This window comes from Rhea pennata, chromosome 3 (genome assembly GCF_028389875.1).
Source record: "Rhea pennata isolate bPtePen1 chromosome 3, bPtePen1.pri, whole genome shotgun sequence".
Classification (NCBI taxonomy): domain Eukaryota; kingdom Metazoa; phylum Chordata; class Aves; order Rheiformes; family Rheidae; genus Rhea; species Rhea pennata.
The window spans coordinates 44,661,535-44,679,173 of record NC_084665.1 but is presented as its reverse complement, the minus strand read 5'-3'; the positions used below and the strand labels follow the sequence as shown (position 1 = coordinate 44,679,173).

The window sequence follows — 17,639 nt, the reverse complement described above, 5'->3', positions numbered from 1 at the left end:
TGGGGTGTCTCTCCAGTGTGACTAACAAAACTAATGTGTTTCTCATGTGATTTAAAAAAAATAACCTAATAAGATAACTTGAAGAATATCCTAAGCTGCTTTGAAAATGATTTATTAGACAACTATAAGAGTAATGTGAAATTCCCTTTTGTACAACAAAGTGACTTCTGTGCTGATCTGTGCTGATCAAGCCACTGGAATTTGTCAGTACTGACCCCAACAGCATTAAGGTGGGTAAAGGTGTATTTGAGTTACTTATGAGCACAGATCAACAACTGTAAGACAGCGTAACTTTTATTTGCAGCAGCCAGATTCTGTCTCTTTCTCCAAGCCGGTACCAGTTTCAGAATGTGATTATGAATATGTCTTATTTATTTGCTGTGTTTTATAGGCTGAGACTGCAGCTAACCGGATCTGTAAGGTGCTTGCTGTGAATCAAGAAAATGAGAGGTTGATGGAAGAATATGAGAGACTAGCAAGTGAGGTAAAGACAGCTGTGTCTGTAACACAGTGATAGTTATGTTCATTAAACATGCAGGCTGCAAGATTCATGCACGGTCTGCAAGACCACGAAGTGAAAATACCCTGGAGGTGAATCTCACAGTGGTAGAATACAAAACTCAGTTGTGCAAGACACCAAGGTTCAGGTCACTCCTGTGCCACAAACTTGAGGTGTGCCCTCCAGCAGGTCACTTAGTCTCTTTAGTGTGCCAACAGGGGTGTTTTTTGAAGACTGTCCTGGGTCTACCCCAAGACCAGGTTCAGTGACCTGAGTTACTTGACCAATATCTATCCTGATCTCATAACTATGACTGCTTGAGACATCAAGACCAATGCTTTTGAAAGTGGCCAGTGATATAGCTAGAGACAGCTTACATGTGTGTTCAGCTCTTTCTGAAAATCAAGACATTTCTAGAAATATCTTAATTCTACCTTAATTTGGGCAGTTTAGGAAAAAAAAATTAAGGTATCCCATATTGTTGCTCACTTTTGAAAATCTTATGTTGCCATTATGGCATTGATACCAGCTAAAGGCAATAAAAATTAGATGGAGCAAAAATGATCAAAGTTTGTGCATTCAATATTATCTTCATTGGTTACTCTTTCATTGCCTTTATTTCAATTATTTGTATCGGTCTGACAGCTTTTAGAATGGATTCGCCGGACAATTCCTTGGCTGGAAAACAGAACCCCAGAAAAAACAATGCAGGCCATGCAGAAGAAATTAGAGGATTTCCGAGACTACCGCCGCAAACACAAACCTCCCAAAGTCCAGGAAAAATGTCAGCTGGAGATCAATTTCAACACCCTGCAGACAAAACTGAGAATCAGCAATCGGCCAGCTTTCATGCCATCAGAGGGAAAAATGGTTTCAGTAAGTAAAAGAGGGATCAATATTCCCTTCTCCTTTAAATCAATATTCTCATGAAAATTTCACTACGAAGGATGGGATTGCCATTCTAAATCATCTTCAGAAACTTCATTTTGTTGCACTTTATAAAACCATTCTTTGTATGCATTCCCTTTCATTCTAGAACCTTGCTTCCCTTCAGCATGCTCCTGCCTCTTTTAAGGCTTTCTTTAGTAGCTTCTCATCTGCAGACATGACAAAACACAGATCCTCCTTTGGGAGTATTATCAATACTTCTCTGTCAGGGAGGGCAAGTGATGTTGTTTATTTAAGAAAAACTCACAGTTTTCTGAGACATTTTGGTGATCAGACTTACAGAAACAGACAAGGATCTATATATGTTCCTGCCTTTTTCTACTTTTCAAAATTCCATTTGATCTTTTTACTTATATCTCTGAAGATAAGAATAGTCTGTACTAAGAATTCTCATCTGATGCTAAATATTGTGAGTTGACTGTGGGTCAAAACGCTTCCTGTGAAATATAGCAAACCTGCTCTAATATTGCATTTTGGCTGCTCAGATTTGATAAATAGACAGTTGAGCTACTGAAAATGATGACTACCATTATTCACGCTCCTTACTCAAAAGACAAGGTGCCTGTCAGTTCAGTTTACTATTGATGTCTTTGAGTTTCTGTGGAATCTCACAAAACATTATGTGCACCGCAGAAAGTGAAATGAATTTGTATTCCCAGGTGAAACAAACGCTGAATCCCTAATACTAATTGTTTTGTTATTTTCAACTTCTCATTTATTCTGATAACAGACGTGCACTTCATAAAAGAACATGCACTTTGTAAAATGGGAAGTAAAAGCAATATTCCATGAAGACACTGAACAGATAGCTATGCTTGGAAGCCATTTGTATATGGGCTCACTTCATGTATGCTAATACCTGAGCCTACACACCTGAACAGGATGCTCCATTTTGAGCAGGAATTCATGATTCTGTGATTTTAAAAAAATATGGACATAACTTCCATTTTGGAACAAAATTATGAATGAATCACAAATTTGCACATTTGGATAAAAGGAGATTATAGTTTCATCCTCTGTCTTCCATGTATTCTCCTCTCAGGATATTGCTGGTGCTTGGCAGAGACTTGAGCAAGCTGAGAAAGGCTATGAAGAGTGGCTGCTGAATGAAATACGAAGACTGGAAAGACTTGAACACTTGGCTGAGAAATTTAGGCAGAAGGCTTCCACTCATGAACACTGGGCATATGGTAAGCATAGATGGCTTTTAACATTTTTAATGTTTTAATATTCAAAGCTGAACTGTCAGTGCTGCATATTTGCAAGGCAGAAACTAACTAGTAAGCACTTTGGACAGTTTTAGAAACCTCAAATAATAACAGATAAAATTTCAGGTTTTGCTGGCTGCAGTCATGATCCTAACTTGTTTGTTGGTAATTAAATTTAATTGTAAAAATCGTAATCTTTTCCATCAAGATAATGGTTAACATTAATGGGAATATCCAACATTTGACTAAAGGCCATTGCTGGTAATGCAGAAGTACTGGTACTTCTTTACTGTGAGAGTGACAAAGCACTGGAACAGGTTGCCCAGAGAGGTTGTGGAGTCTCCTTCTCTGGAGATACTCAAAACCCTCCTGGACACGATCCTGTCTAACATGTTCTAGGTGACCCTGCTAGAGCACGGGGGTTGGACTAGATGATCTCCAGAGGTCCCTTCCAACGTCAACCATTCTGTGATTCTGTGTAATGCATTCCTATGTGTTTGTACACCAGCAGTCCAACCAAGAAAGCACAGAGGACAGAGATCCTGTTTTCCAGCTGAAACTTCAACTGAAAAATAAATTGGGATCTGTGGTTGGTTAAACATTAAATTATTAATAGAGTATTTTGAGTTGACTATCGTTTAGTCATCATGATGGTTTTGAATAGTCTACATAAACTACATGCTAATGGACTCATTTCTGGTGTGCTCCCTAGCCTGGATTACACTCCGTTTATAGTCCTGTGTTTTAATGGTAGCCTAACCTTATGTGTACTTGTAAGAACTACAGGGCTGCGTATTTTACAACACTAATGAAATGGTTGGGGATTACAAAACATAGATCTGTTCTATCATCCTATTCTTCGCCGTGACAACAGTTTTCGTGCTTCTGCTATACTCCCAATCTAACTTTTGCCATCCAGAATCTTTTCAAACTGTGTAAGTAGACCACAGAGCCCGTCCCATAACACAGTTGTTGGAAGCATACAAGGCAGTAAATGGCTTCCAAGCAGATACCAGAAGTGAAACTACAGTGCTTTTCAGTCCTGAGAGCCTATTGTCTGAGTATATACTACTCATGGTGGCATGAGTGGCTGTTACGCAGGGAAAACCTCACAAAAGCTGGTACATAGCAAGCGAAACAATAGTCCCGTCTGGCTTTAGAATCCACAGATCTGTGTAATGCCATGTGGCAAGCGGCAGTTGAAGGGGCTTTCTCCGTAGGTGCAGTCATCCAACACAGGAGTTCGAGGAGTAATTGCTCAGTTTCTCATTTCCTCTGTTTACTTCTCTAGTCCTTTGTAACTAGGTTGGCATTTTCCACTTAAAATTCAGTAACTGATGCAAAAGACAATCACACCTCTCAATCTTAACTTTTTTGGGGAAGTGCTGAAATGAATAATGAATTGAAGGCACAACATGAAAAAGAATAATAGATCATTAATAGAAGTGAAACTGAGCATAGCAGTGTGATTTCTGGTTTCATAAATCAAGAACACTACAAAAGGCTTACCTTAGTAAGGTAAGTAGCTTAGAGCTCCAGTTTTTGCCAATACACCATTTTTATGCCAGTATGCCACTTTTATTTGAGGCTCATATAACCAGCCTGTGCGAGAATAAAGGAATTATGGAAAGGTCTTTGAAAAATATATATTCCTAACCAAAACTTTTGCACTGACAATTAGCCACTGGTTTCAGTGAAGTCAGGATTTCATCACAGTGTAATACTGACCATACCTCAGTTACAAGTATTGTCCAAATATGCAATTATTCTAATTAATAAATTAGTAAAATATTACTAATATTTTAATTTTCCCTTTCAGGCAAAGAGCAGATCTTACTTCAGAAGGATTATGAATCTGCTTCTCTGACAGAAGTTCGTGCTATGTTGAGGAAACATGAAGCTTTTGAGAGTGATTTGGCTGCTCACCAGGACAGGGTGGAACAGATCGCTGCCATTGCCCAGGAGCTGAAGTATGTTCCATTTAAAGGCTTGCAGCTGCTGACATTTGTGATAAACTCTTTCCAGTGAATTCGATAGTGTCATAGGTACCAAAGTAAGAATTCCAGAGATAGCTTTGTAAGTATATTATCTGAGCTGGTCACTGAGACCTTCTCCTCCTCTCCTCCCGACCCCCAGTCAAATATAAGATATTAAACTGACCACAATTACTTGGGGAAAAAAATTCTAAACTGGCTTAACAGTGAGCTTTTAGTATTAGGTCTGCTGATTTACTAATTGTGTGTTGTGATGGGGATGCTGGAGGTGTTTATTTCTCAGTTCATACGGTCTGCTGAGAGACCCTGGCTGTGAGTTGTTCACCTTAAAAAACAATTTCACATAACCTAGACAAATTTCAGATCAAGCACTTTCACTTTAAAAACAAGTATTTTCCCACAAGTATGTATGTCATTTCAAAAGGTTCACATCCTCAAATTATTTTCTCTGGTTAGTTGGCCTACACTTTTATTCTCCAGTAACAAGAGTCCAAAGATTTTATGGTCTCTAACATACTTAATTTTGCAATCTCTTCCTTTGATATTGGGAATTGCAGTTGTCTCCCTTGCAGTGGGACATGTGGAGGCTAAATGACTTGCTCATAGTTACACAAGCCAGCTGTGGGAGAGCAAGAATTTTCACCTACAGCTCTGGCAAGTTAGTCATAGGACCAACACTTGCTCATTCAACATACTCTACCCAAAAAAAGCACATTTGATTTTAGAATCTACTCTAGTTGCTTGTATTGTTTTTGTCCTGCAAATTAGTGGCACTACTCCTGATCTTAACATTTGGCAGATACTTAAATTCATTGCTCATCTGCAGGATAAATCTACAGTGTAAATCTGTGAAGCTAAGAGAAACAAATGTGTGTTAGTGATCAAAACAGGAGCCAGCATAAAGGTACTCAGATTCCTACCCCAGGCTTCCTGCATCAACTCTCCGTGTTTCAGCTTCTCAACTTTTTAAATGGGCAAAACAGTTATTACTCAAAAATATTAAAAAGCATTCTCTTTTCACTTTGCTAAGGACTATAACTCATAAACAGCTCCAATTCATTAACAATATAAAAATCAAAGACCTATCTAAAATATAGTACATACATGATAGCAGCAGAAATGGTGTCATTAAAATGGATCTAAAAGAAAAATCCTCTGTTTTTCAAGTTGATTTAAATGAGCTAAGCAGAGTGCAGTGGGCAGAGTAACTAACTACTCTTTTTTTAGTTAGTATGAAAGAGATCTGAAAAATACAGACTATGCAGATTCCACTGACTGTTTCAGCTTGTGAAACACCTTTTGTTTCACCTTGATCTGTAGGCCTCTCTGGTCTAGAGTTACTGCTCCTCTTTATATTACCGAAAGTTTCTGAAATACCTAATCATTGTTAATTCAGCTTCAGCTTTTCGAACTTTGAATGTGTAGTATACATGGTACAGCAACTGCTACCAGCTTTCTAAACTCCCTATCCTTTACCTCTGGTGAGGCCAGTGAACACTGCATCCTGTTTCAGATTTCTGTTGTTTCTATGATTTTTTGTGAAATGAAACAACTTACTTATGGCCCAGGTTGCAAAGATGCTGAAGATCCATTGCCTGCAAAGATGCTCTCCTTCACTTCTCTGCTCATCCATACAATCGGGCTATCAGAGCCTGTTTTTTTCCCTAAGGTTTAGCAGCTGAAGCTTATGCCACTGGAGAACACTTGAATGAAAGATGTTGAATAAAGGCCAAGTTTTATTATAAGCTATAAGCAAATGCACAACTTCTATTTAAATGTTGCTTTTAATTATTTATCCACTGTTTCTCACACCATCATTAAAATTATGAAGGAAAATGATAGTTGCTTTCTCCAGACATATTTTTTAGAAAGACTGAGCTAAACACTGAGAAATGTGCATTAGTGCCTGATTCAAAGGCCATAGAAGTCGATGTCGGGTGTCTTTTTGTTGATTATTTTGGTCACTGGATCAGACCCTTACAGAAGTCATCATCATGACTGTGTCTAAATTCCAAGTCAGCACACCTCCATTCCTTTTCTTTTAGTCATTTCTTGGCTGTCTAATGTTGCTATTTTGAAGGTGAACAATTGCTGTGTGACCTTGAACTGTACCAGTTACAGTTCACTCTCTGCTCTGATATCTTTTGCTGCAGCAGCTGAGTCCGCTGTGAGCTAAAGGTTAAAGTTGTTAAAAGCTTGTTGATTGATGCTGTCTAGATAGAGGATCTATGTGTGTGCACGCAGGTCATTCCAGCCTGGATGCTGCTATAAGATTGTTGTATGCCAGCCTGTATAGACTTGGAAATCCTTGGCTGTGTGGCATGACAAGGCTTGGATGGGGCCATATACAAAGCTGGAAGAAGAGTGAGAGATTTCTAAAATGGGATTTACCATTTATAACATTTATAACATCGTAAATGCTAAATAGAACTGGGCTGAGACATACTACAAGGAGCTATAATAATTTATGGTCCTGTGTGCTCATTCCAATGTTTTTAATAATCAAGACAAAATTTATTGAATGTAGTTTCTTGCATATTCATCACTTTTACTATAGCAACTTATTTTCAGCGAAGACGACCACTAGGTGATTGTGAATCAGCACTGAAGCATGTTGCTCAGCAGGTTATTTTTCTGTCACTATCGCTTTTCCTAAAGTGGGCTCATACTTAATTGATTCTCTGGACAAAATTTGCCTAATTTTTAAATTCTTTAGGGATAAGATTTAATTACTTGTGAGAACAAAAGAAATTGCTTCCTCATTTTTAAAATTCAATGCCTGTAGATTTCAAATAACCAAATAAATAGAAATGACTGTTCCCTTGGAAGCTCTATTAACTTAACATGTGCAGCAGTGCTCTGTTTAAGCATCATAAGCCAAATTTCTTTTTACAAAAATGTGAAATCTAGTCTTTTCACAGATTCAATGTTGAGAGAGATACAAAATTAATAGGAAAAGAAATGTAAACCTGTGTTTTATTTCTATGTAAATTATCTCCTATAAGTTGTTATTTCGTCCTCTCTTCCTGCACTGAGCATAAAACTGTTTTGAGACATATAATGCACTTATTTGAAGTAAGCTATGGCAGGCCCTGAAAGGCAGTGGAGCTACACTGATTAATACCACTTGGTGATCTAGCTTATGATTTTTGAACCACTGGTGCTCTTTTTGATAATGTTATTTTCCTACCTACTTGTCCACAGCACATATTAAAATCCCAGGAAGAAATAGGATAGCAGAGGTATTGTGTGGAGTGACAAAATCTCCCTGGTAGAGCTGGTTGTTTAATGTTGTACATTACCTTCCAGGAGCATGATCAGAGTTGAATCAGTCCCTCACTCTCATGAAAGGATACCTGCCCTTATCCTAATTGACAAAAGGAAATAAGTGATCCACTGAATTAGAAATCAAATTTGCAGTATTTTCAGGATACGACCTGGAATATCTGGAAAAAAGTCCTGTGCATACTCTGATATATTAGATTTAGTGTGCTGAAACAGACCAGAATACAAATTACCACATCCCATCTACTTAGTGAGCTCACAGCTCACACAAGAACATCATCTAATAGTCTCAATATGCTGTAATGCAAAAAGTCAAAGCAGCAAAATATGTCTTGACCCATTTAACCCAAAGCTCCATGCTTCTGACTTACAATTTCTTCATAAATGTATGGCTTTTTTTTGTATCCCTTGGAGGCTAACAAAAGGTCCTGTTCTAAAGGAGGAAGCAAGTTTTAGAGTTAAGGAGACTTTGTGTAGGATGGCTTGCTGGCAGATTCCTCCTTGTACATAGCAGTTCTGCTTTTACAGTTTTGGGTTGATCTTGTTTTTTTTTAAAGTCATTATGGCATTTTTAGGTGTTTTAACATTCTTCGCTTTCAACAGTCAATTGATTGCAGCATATCTGAAGCCTCTTTTTAACAGAATGGTTCAGGTATTTCTTGACTTAGTCTGCTATTGGCCTTTGCTGTAGCTTGACTGAGGAAATCTCCCTCTGTTCTTATTTTGTCCACTGTGATTTACTAAGTTACTGAAAGAAGTGATCTGTACTTTCCTCTTGCAATTGTCTAAAGACGAAGGTTCAAAAGAAGGGAGCAAATTCTACTATTTTTGTAACACTATCACTGTTCTTAAAGAGAGCTCATACTTAAATGTTTCTCTGGATTGAGACAAAATTTGCCTAAATTTTTAATGTAGTCTTGTACATCTAATGTCTTATTCAAGCCTTAGAGTAAATGCTAGTTTCATGTTGTCATGCTGTCATGTAAACACAATCTCTGCAATGCTTAGTGCTGTGCAAAGTGTCCTCAAGGAGAAGCCAAGAGCTAAATTCAGTGGATGATGATACATTCATAAAAGTGAGCACTGGTAAAAGTGCCAAACATACGTATTTTATTATGGTCATGAAAGTCCAGCAGAACCAAGGGGATTATCTGTCTCTGAGATCCAAAACTTGATTTGAGACAGACTCAGCTCAGAATTTCAAAGGAGAACCTTGAAAAGTTATTGCACATCTTAGGCAGAATAAGTCACTTTCTGCCAGCATAATATAAGCCTATTCAGCAGGTAAGAAAGCAATACTAGCTGCTATGTCCTCTGTGCATATACTGATTTGTGCTGGTGGCATACCTGGGTCTGGAGATGCCTGTTCCTTCTGAACAAGCCTGTCCTAGGTTGTGGCTCTACAAGGTTTTCCTGGAAAGAATGATGAAAGTTGTTCCCTGTGCCTCAGATCTGGGCAGCTTCTGTTAGTATGGCCAAGCCTGTGAGAGAGGGATTATGCCTGGAGTGCAAACTTAGGTATGTGTCTCAGGTAAATAATTTCACAGATTATGAGGCTGAAAAGGATCACTGGATTATTTAAAATGAAGCTATTATATCTCAGGCCATTTAATTTAACACTGTACCAAGCTCCAGGAATTTGATAGAACCCCAGTCTGAAGATTCTGGGCTTCAGGGGATCAAATTGCTGTGGGCCACAGGAAAAGCTGAGATGATGTTGATGGTTAGGCACCTTAATTGTTACAGGTGGACACTTGATTTTTCTCACAACAGAGGAGGTTGATCCTGTTCTTACACTGCGCTCCTTAAAATGTTGAATGCCAAGATTACACATGGCAATACTGCAACACTTGCCTAGCTGGAGGAGAAATATTGCAAAAAAGAGGGGAAGAATTACTAAGGGTCAGTGGAAAAGGATGTGGAACATGCAACTTGCTGTTGTCTCTCAGAAAGTCACAGACTTGTGTCTTTACTCTCTCTTAGTGAACTGGACTACCATGATGCTGCAAGTGTCAATGATCGATGCCAAAAGATATGTGACCAATGGGACAGATTGGGAACACTTACTCAGAAAAGGAGAGAGGCACTGGAGGTAAACTGTACAGCAACAATCAGCAGCTCAGTTGAGGCGGGGGCAAAGAAACCTTTTGTTTGAGATCCGGAGACAGTGCTCTTGAGCATCCACTGTGGAATCCAAAGAGCAATAAACCCTTTCTTCAGATCTCCATTTCAATTTGCTCTGATTTCATTTGCAAACAGATTGAATTGCTCAGAACAAATCTTACAGTGCTCAGCTGCCAAGGACAGTTATAAAGCATCAACAAATGGATTGTAGTTTATAGCACCCACTTTGCGAATTTGATGCTCAGCAAGAATAATAAAATCTATCAGGCACTTACCTTTTCTTACTTGTCTGAACATAAATCAAGTGAGTTATGGAATAATGGCCAGTACTGGGTGAATTTTTTGGTAGTGAGTGTTCCAAAGCCATGTTCATTAAGAAAAGAGGGAGTCACACATACACGTGCTGACATGGAAAATACATGTCTAACTCCTATTTATACTTACAAGAAATTGCTAAAGCAAGATTAGCAGATTTTAATTGATTTGCAGATAGATTACAATAACAAAAAATACTTAAAATATCAGAAGAGACAAAAAATAATTTCATCTCTTATCCGTCAAAGGCATATACCCCTTTTAACATGTTTGATACAAAAGTATTGTTGATACAAAATATGTCAGTTAGCCCTGTTGCATTGAATGAGAATGTGTGTCTCAAGCAAGCGGTGAAATCAGTTAAGAAAATCAGTAGCTTTTGAAAAAAATGAGGTGTGACTTTGTGCATGGATATGTGCTTGGAGTTAGCTTGTGCCCTAGTAACAAAGGAATGTACTTTTCCCAATTTGTACAGAGGACGGAGAAATTGCTGGAAACAATTGATCAGCTTCACCTGGAGTTTGCTAAAAGAGCTGCTCCTTTCAACAACTGGATGGAAGGTGCTATGGAAGACCTACAGGACATGTTTATTGTTCATAGCATAGAGGAAATTCAGGTACATGGTTGTCTATTTTTGGCTTACCCTTTGGCTATAAGGGAAGATAAGAAAGGAAATTTCTCCTTCTTGTAGAATACATGTGTAAGAAGAAAACATATATTGCCTTGACATTTTCTTTGTGATGTCTTCTCTATTATAAATAAAGATCTTTCCTTATTGATATGAAAGAATATTCCAAAGATCATGGAGGAAACGATGGCCCTCATAAAATGAGGGCTTTTTCATTAAATTAAACAGATGCATGTAGACAGGGTATTTGAGAGGGTGAGAGGTGACCTGTGCTTATTTACAGCAAATCCTACAGATGTTAGAAGCAACATTAAAATTTTCATGCTTTCCTTCTCTCTTTTTCATTTCAGAGTTTAATCTCTGCACATGATCAGTTTAAAGCTACTTTGCCAGAGGCGGATGGTGAAAGACAGGCCATTCTGTCAATCCAGAATGAAGTTGAGAAAGTTATTCAGAGCTACAACATGAGAATAAGCTCAAGCAATCCTTACAGCACTGTAACTGTGGAAGAAATACGTACCAAGTGGGAAAAGGTAGTGTATGCTAAATGCAGAAAGGACATTGTAACATATTATTCTGGTTTATGAATACTGAGAATATTCAGAGAACTTTACAATAAATCTATTAATTATTCTCAATCCTCAGATGTCAGGATGAGCCTGTCAGTGGTAAAAAACTGTTGGAACTGGCACAAAGTAAAAATTAATTCTTTAAAATCTTTACAAATATGGACAACAGAAAGATGTGGCAGCATAAGATTAGGTTATTACCTATTATACTAAAAGCATATTGAACAAATTTTGCATCCATTACATAAAGTAAAAATAATAGATCATTGAACATCTGATGTTGAGATGAAAGAAGAAATAGGGTTTTATGTTAGTTTTCATGGTATAAAACTTTTAAAAATATTTCAGTAATTTCATACTAATTATAATATAGAATTACAGTCTCCTAAATTGCAATTTTTTTCTTCAGTCTTGTAGATATATAGTACATAGAGAATAAGTGCCCAGTGTAGGGACCATTTCTATCAAAGTTAACAGCAAAAGGCGCAGAGATTTCACTTTGAGATGGCCATAGTTCAGATTTACATTTAAAGTAAGTTTTTCTGTGAACAGTGGGACTAATAAAGCTACCTTTCTATAGATTTGTGTCCTATATCTCACTCCTAGTCCAGGACCACTTGTATTTTCCTATTTGTATATGACTAGTCTACCTCATATTCTGCACATGCCTTTACTACCGCACTGAGTCTTTGCCGTATCTCTTTATCAGCCCTCTCACACATTCTCTAAAACTTTTTATGTTGTCTTATACTATCTCCCATGTTTGCTAGCCCCACTTCACGATATCCCCTGCTCCCATTACTCCATATTACCTATGTACTTTTTTAGCTTCTTGGCTGGGCAAGAGAAGCATGTATTGTGGCTAGTGCAGAACTGGTGGCTGGCCAGCAGGTGGGCCAGAGGGTGACAGCCAACAGAACAGAAAATGATTATTTTCTTTTTCTCAGTTGTGGGTCTCTTCTAACCTGCTGCTGGGTTTTCTACCAGTTTCATGAAACTTGTAAAAATGTAACATCTTTCAACCCTCTAACCTTCAATCCAATTGGACTGAAACTGGCTAATGCCTTAAAAAATTATTACAGAGAGATTAAAGAGAGGCTCCTAGAGTGATCACTTAAAGTTTATTTTATTAGAAACCAAGACAGAAAATATGCTGAAGGTAAATGAATGTGTAGAATGTACAAATTTACCAAATATATAAATCCATATGGCAAAGAACAAGTATGTGCTCTTAGTGGGTTATAGGAACCAAGTAATAAGGATTAAATACTCTTCTTGATTGCCCTTGGAGATTTTGTAAGCCAAGAAAAGCAATTGCAACCTATTAGAGACCTTCAGATAGGCATGATGGACTGAACATATCTTATGTTATAGTACGTTAGTGGCTCTGCTTGAATGAAATGTTTTGCACTGATAACTCTTAGAGCTATTACTTAGAGATAGAGAATGAGCTGTGTTTCAAAAGAAAAACAAAATACTTGCTCTAGTAACTGAGTTAAATAATCATCTTAATCTTGAATCCCACCAGAGGCGAGAATTTGTTCCACTACATGTCAGTCTCTCTTGCCAGGCTGTCCAAAACCATGTTAGCAAGTTCTTATGTTAGCTGGGCAAATAGATTAGTGATCATGTTTCTGGCTTGTCCTTCTGATATGAGTATTCAGACCAATGTGAAAAATGAATAATTGTAGTTCTATTTGTTTTGAAAGTATACAGTCCTGTCTACTCACACTTTCTTTCACACTGTGACAGGTGAAACAGCTGGTACCTCAGAGGGATCAATCCTTGCAGGAGGAGCTAGCCCGCCAGCACTCAAATGAGCGCCTGCGTCGCCAGTTTGCTGCTCAGGCCAATGTCATTGGGCCATGGATCCAGACCAAGATGGAGGTTAGTGTTGGATACTCAAGCAGAAGCTGACGAACAAAGTGTTTTGTCATTTTTCTTTACTATATATGCAGGACAAGTTCACCAGCTCCTTGATCCTAAAGTAATTAGCACCTTTTAAGATGATTTTGAAAGCTGTGCAAGCTTGTACAAGTGTACCCTGATGGTGAAGAGATGTAGCTTTGAAAAAAAAACAGTCTCTGGGTGACTGTTTTTCTTCTGCTCTTTGCAGAAAGATCCATGGATTTCAATATTGATTCCAAAAAGAAATGTGCTATATTTATTTTGAAACTTCCTTTCTTCACTAAAATATGTCCTGTCTTTCATATGAAGGTTTTATTACTATTGCTTCTTAGTCTGAAAATGTTACGTGTTTATGTGAACATTCAGAAAATCAGCAAATCCGAAGCTCAGATTTTGGGGTGGGGGTTCTTTGTTTCTTTTGACAGGAAATTGCCCGCAGCTCTATTGAAATGACGGGGCCTTTGGAGGACCAGATGAATCAGCTGAAGCAATATGAGCACAATATCATCAACTATAAAACCAATATTGACAAACTGGAAGGAGATCATCAGCTCATACAAGAAGCCCTGGTGTTTGACAACAAGCACACCAACTATACTATGGAGGTAGCCATTTAGTCAGCTTTGTTCTTAGTTTATTCTGCCCTCTTGTGTCCTGTAACTACCTCCCCTGGTCTGAAGGGACTGCAACAGAGGATGGAATTCAGCAGACTTTATGACAGTCTTATAAGAAAGTCTGATGGATTTGTAAGGTTCAGTGTGTCCCTGCCATAGCTTATGGCTAAAGTCACAAGACTGCTGCTCTTATTTTATAAAACACTATGGTTTTTTTGTCACTTTTCCCCATGCTGCTGAAGGTGGCCAAAAGCTGAATAGAGGCTGTTTGTATGTCTGAGGCATAAGATATTTTAAAGAGCTTTTCTTGGGTCTGAGAACGATAAAGCAGAAATTGTTACATACTTTTTAATGGAACATAAAGAGTATTGCTTAATCGTTCTTATAATTTCCTGTGACCAAAAAATTCAAATGAAAAATAGCTCATCATGACATGTTTTATTTTCTTTGAAAAGTAGGTAATTGATTTGATCTGACAAAGCAATGTTTATTATAGTTTGCCATGAGAATTTACAGATTACCAGAGAAGGCACCAGTCCTGATGAAGCTTCTGTGAGAGATATTTTACATAGAAGAGTCCTCTTCTGTTTTAAAGCAAACTTCCCATATTTGTAAAATGACTTTTGAGACTGCTTATTTAAAGAATTTAGGAAAATAGCTGAAACTGGGAGTGCTAGGAACAGTGCTGGTCAAATATCCCCTGACTAAACAGAGATTACAGAAAATAACAGCTCTCAAAACCAAGTCTGATGGTTTAGAATAAAAGCTAGGAACATATTCTTTTCTTAAAGAAGGACCTATTTAGAAACGAATTCCATATTTTTCTGAAGGCCTATTTTATTATTAATGACTCTTAATCATAATACGCTGTCAGTGTACTGTAAAGGTACCATGTAAATATGTAGAGATGGGGTTTTTTTGCTTATTGTACATTTTATAGTCTTAGAAGAATATATTTTATTCCTTTATAAATCAGTGTTTTCTCTCTCTTAGCACATCCGTGTTGGATGGGAGCTCCTACTTACCACTATTGCTCGAACTATCAATGAGGTTGAGACTCAGATCCTCACAAGAGATGCCAAGGGTATCACCCAAGAACAAATGAATGAATTCAGAGCATCATTCAATCATTTTGACAGGGTACAGTATTCCTGCTTTTTCTCCTCTAACAATATTCATTGTTTCCAAAAGCAAGTCTCTTTCCATTCCATATAAAATCCTCTTAAAAAACACTAAATGCAGTAACAATAGATTCTTTCAAAAACAGTAAAAAAGATCAGTTAAAATAGGATTTATATCTTTATAAAATCATAGCATTGTGCAGATACTTTAAAGATTAATTTGTAGTCTTTAAATGTAATGAAAAATTGTACTTGAGTGAATATGGTTGAGGATTTGTTCAAATAACAGACAGGACTGGATACATCTGTATGTTTTGAAAAATAATGTACCCCTTCATTTTAAGGCAGTACAGCACACTATGTGCTTGCCAGTGGCTATCTGCTTCATTAGATGTAAATGTTAAATTTTCATTTAGATATAATGTGGATTACAATGTTCTTTTTTTTAACGTAACAACTGGTCCTCCCAAAATAGGTCTGTAGGGAATATAGCTGGGGCAGCGATAGAGTGGTAAGGTTGGAAGGGACTTCTGGTGATCATCTAGTCCAACCCTTAGGGTAGCACATACAGGGATTGAACCCACAACCTTGGCATTAGCAGCACCACACTCTAACCAACTGAGCTAAACCTGTCCCCCTAGCTGTGAAGGAAAATCCTTTATTTTTCTGGATGTGAGTGGGGAATGGGAGACTGTATGTGTCAGTTATCTAATTAAGGATGAACAAAAAAGTAGAAATGAAAACACTTGTGAAGAAACTCAATTCACTCCTGTGATTTACACAGTACTCATGGATAAAGAGTTAAAAAGATAACTACTGATAGACACAATAGCAAAATACATGCAGACACGGAACTGACATTGCCATCTGTAGAATCATCTGTACATGAGTTTAGCAGCTCTGCTGGCTCTGTGATCACAGAAACCCTACTTCAAAACCCAGTTCTTTTCAAATACTGAAGAAGATTACCATAGCACAACACCAAGCTGTTGTCTGTATCTGGGTACAGATTCCTGTGTTTATCAGGCTGTGCTTAACCCCTGTTAACCTCCATTGTGTTATCAGATGGGTTGGTTCCTTCAAATCATCAGAGGCTACAGAAAAATGCGACTTTTCTCCTTCAGTTCTCTTCTGAAGGCTGGCTTTCCTTTTCACTGACATCCTGTTTGACCAGCTCTTTGCAAAATGGTTATGCATACCTGGACTTATACTTGATATGTGTTGGATGCTGATACTTTTGGCTGTCCTTAATTGTTTAGGAAGAAAAGCAGAATCTGTGCTTTTTGAGGAAACGCACAAGCATAGAGAAGGGTAGCTACACAGGAAACAGGGGCAGATTTTATGCAAAATCTCAGTGTGATTGTAATGCAGAGTAATTCCTTTTCTTATTTGCTAAGGATGCAGAAGATATCACAGAAGCAGAGATAAATTTCCTGGGCTGGAAGGAAGTAACATACTAAATGGCTTTTCCAAAGCTCTGGAGCAGATAACTGAGCAATTAGGGCTGTTAAAAGCAGACAGAGCACCAGGCCTTGATAAATTACACACCAGTATTTAAAAGAAACCAGGAACTTTGCATAAAGATCTGACAGCTCCCTAAGGATAAGGAATCAAGATGGTTGAATCCTAGTATATCTTACACTCAATAGCCATTTCTGGCATCCCAATATTAGTGTATTTCAGAGATCAGTTCTCTGCAACTGTAGTAGCGAGGCTGGTTCAGTGACCTTATCATCCTGCTGAGGAGGTATTACGGGCATCTCTTCGTACCTCAGAAGGTCTTGCAAGGGCAAGCTTATTCCTACAACAACCAGCCGTATCATTATGGATCTTTAGACTTTGCAGAAGTAGAAAGACTTTGAGATACCAAAGAATATATCAGAGCAAGGCCTTAGGAAAAGATGGACTGATTGCTTTAAATACAAATGAAGATGAAACTGGATCACCTGAACGTAAGCACTAACATGAAAAGCATTGAGTTCTCCCTGTAAGATGGAATTGGCATTTAGCATTGTATGTAATAATTTTTTTGTTCTTAACAGCATCTCTGAATGCATGAGGTAGTTAAGAAATACATTGAAAGACTGCAATTCACAATGATGAACAGCCAGAAAAGACTCAGAAAATTAATATTGTCCCTGACAAGTAGGCTATAAATGCATAAGCACAACAGAGTCATTTATGCATGCGATAGCTCTGACTTCCATGGCATTTCTCCAATTTAAGACAGATCTTAATGTCTGACTCTTAGTATGTATTGAGAATGCCATCAAAGTATTAATGTGCAGAGTTGTTCCCTTCTCCATTTTAAAGGAATATATATTTTGATACACATAAACCTAACAGCTTTTTATAGGCTGCTTCTGAAAACAACTTTCTTTGGTTACAAATCTGAGGAGGGAAACTCTTTCTCCCTCTCCAGAAAG

General features: G+C 37.8%; 1 protein-coding gene across 1 annotated transcript in view; it reads left to right on the top strand.

Moving 5' to 3' along the window:
* Positions 1–17,639, top strand: part of ACTN2 (actinin alpha 2) — a 71,327-nt gene that overhangs the window by 45,397 nt on the left and 8,291 nt on the right. Inside the window, exons 9-18 of the mRNA XM_062572161.1 lie at positions 392–484; positions 1,145–1,375; positions 2,490–2,637; positions 4,475–4,625; positions 9,918–10,026; positions 10,849–10,989; positions 11,352–11,534; positions 13,323–13,457; positions 13,904–14,083; positions 15,086–15,232. Of these exons, the coding sequence (XP_062428145.1) occupies positions 392–484; positions 1,145–1,375; positions 2,490–2,637; positions 4,475–4,625; positions 9,918–10,026; positions 10,849–10,989; positions 11,352–11,534; positions 13,323–13,457; positions 13,904–14,083; positions 15,086–15,232 (1,518 nt within the window). The remainder of the gene's footprint in view (positions 1–391; positions 485–1,144; positions 1,376–2,489; positions 2,638–4,474; positions 4,626–9,917; positions 10,027–10,848; positions 10,990–11,351; positions 11,535–13,322; positions 13,458–13,903; positions 14,084–15,085; positions 15,233–17,639) is intronic.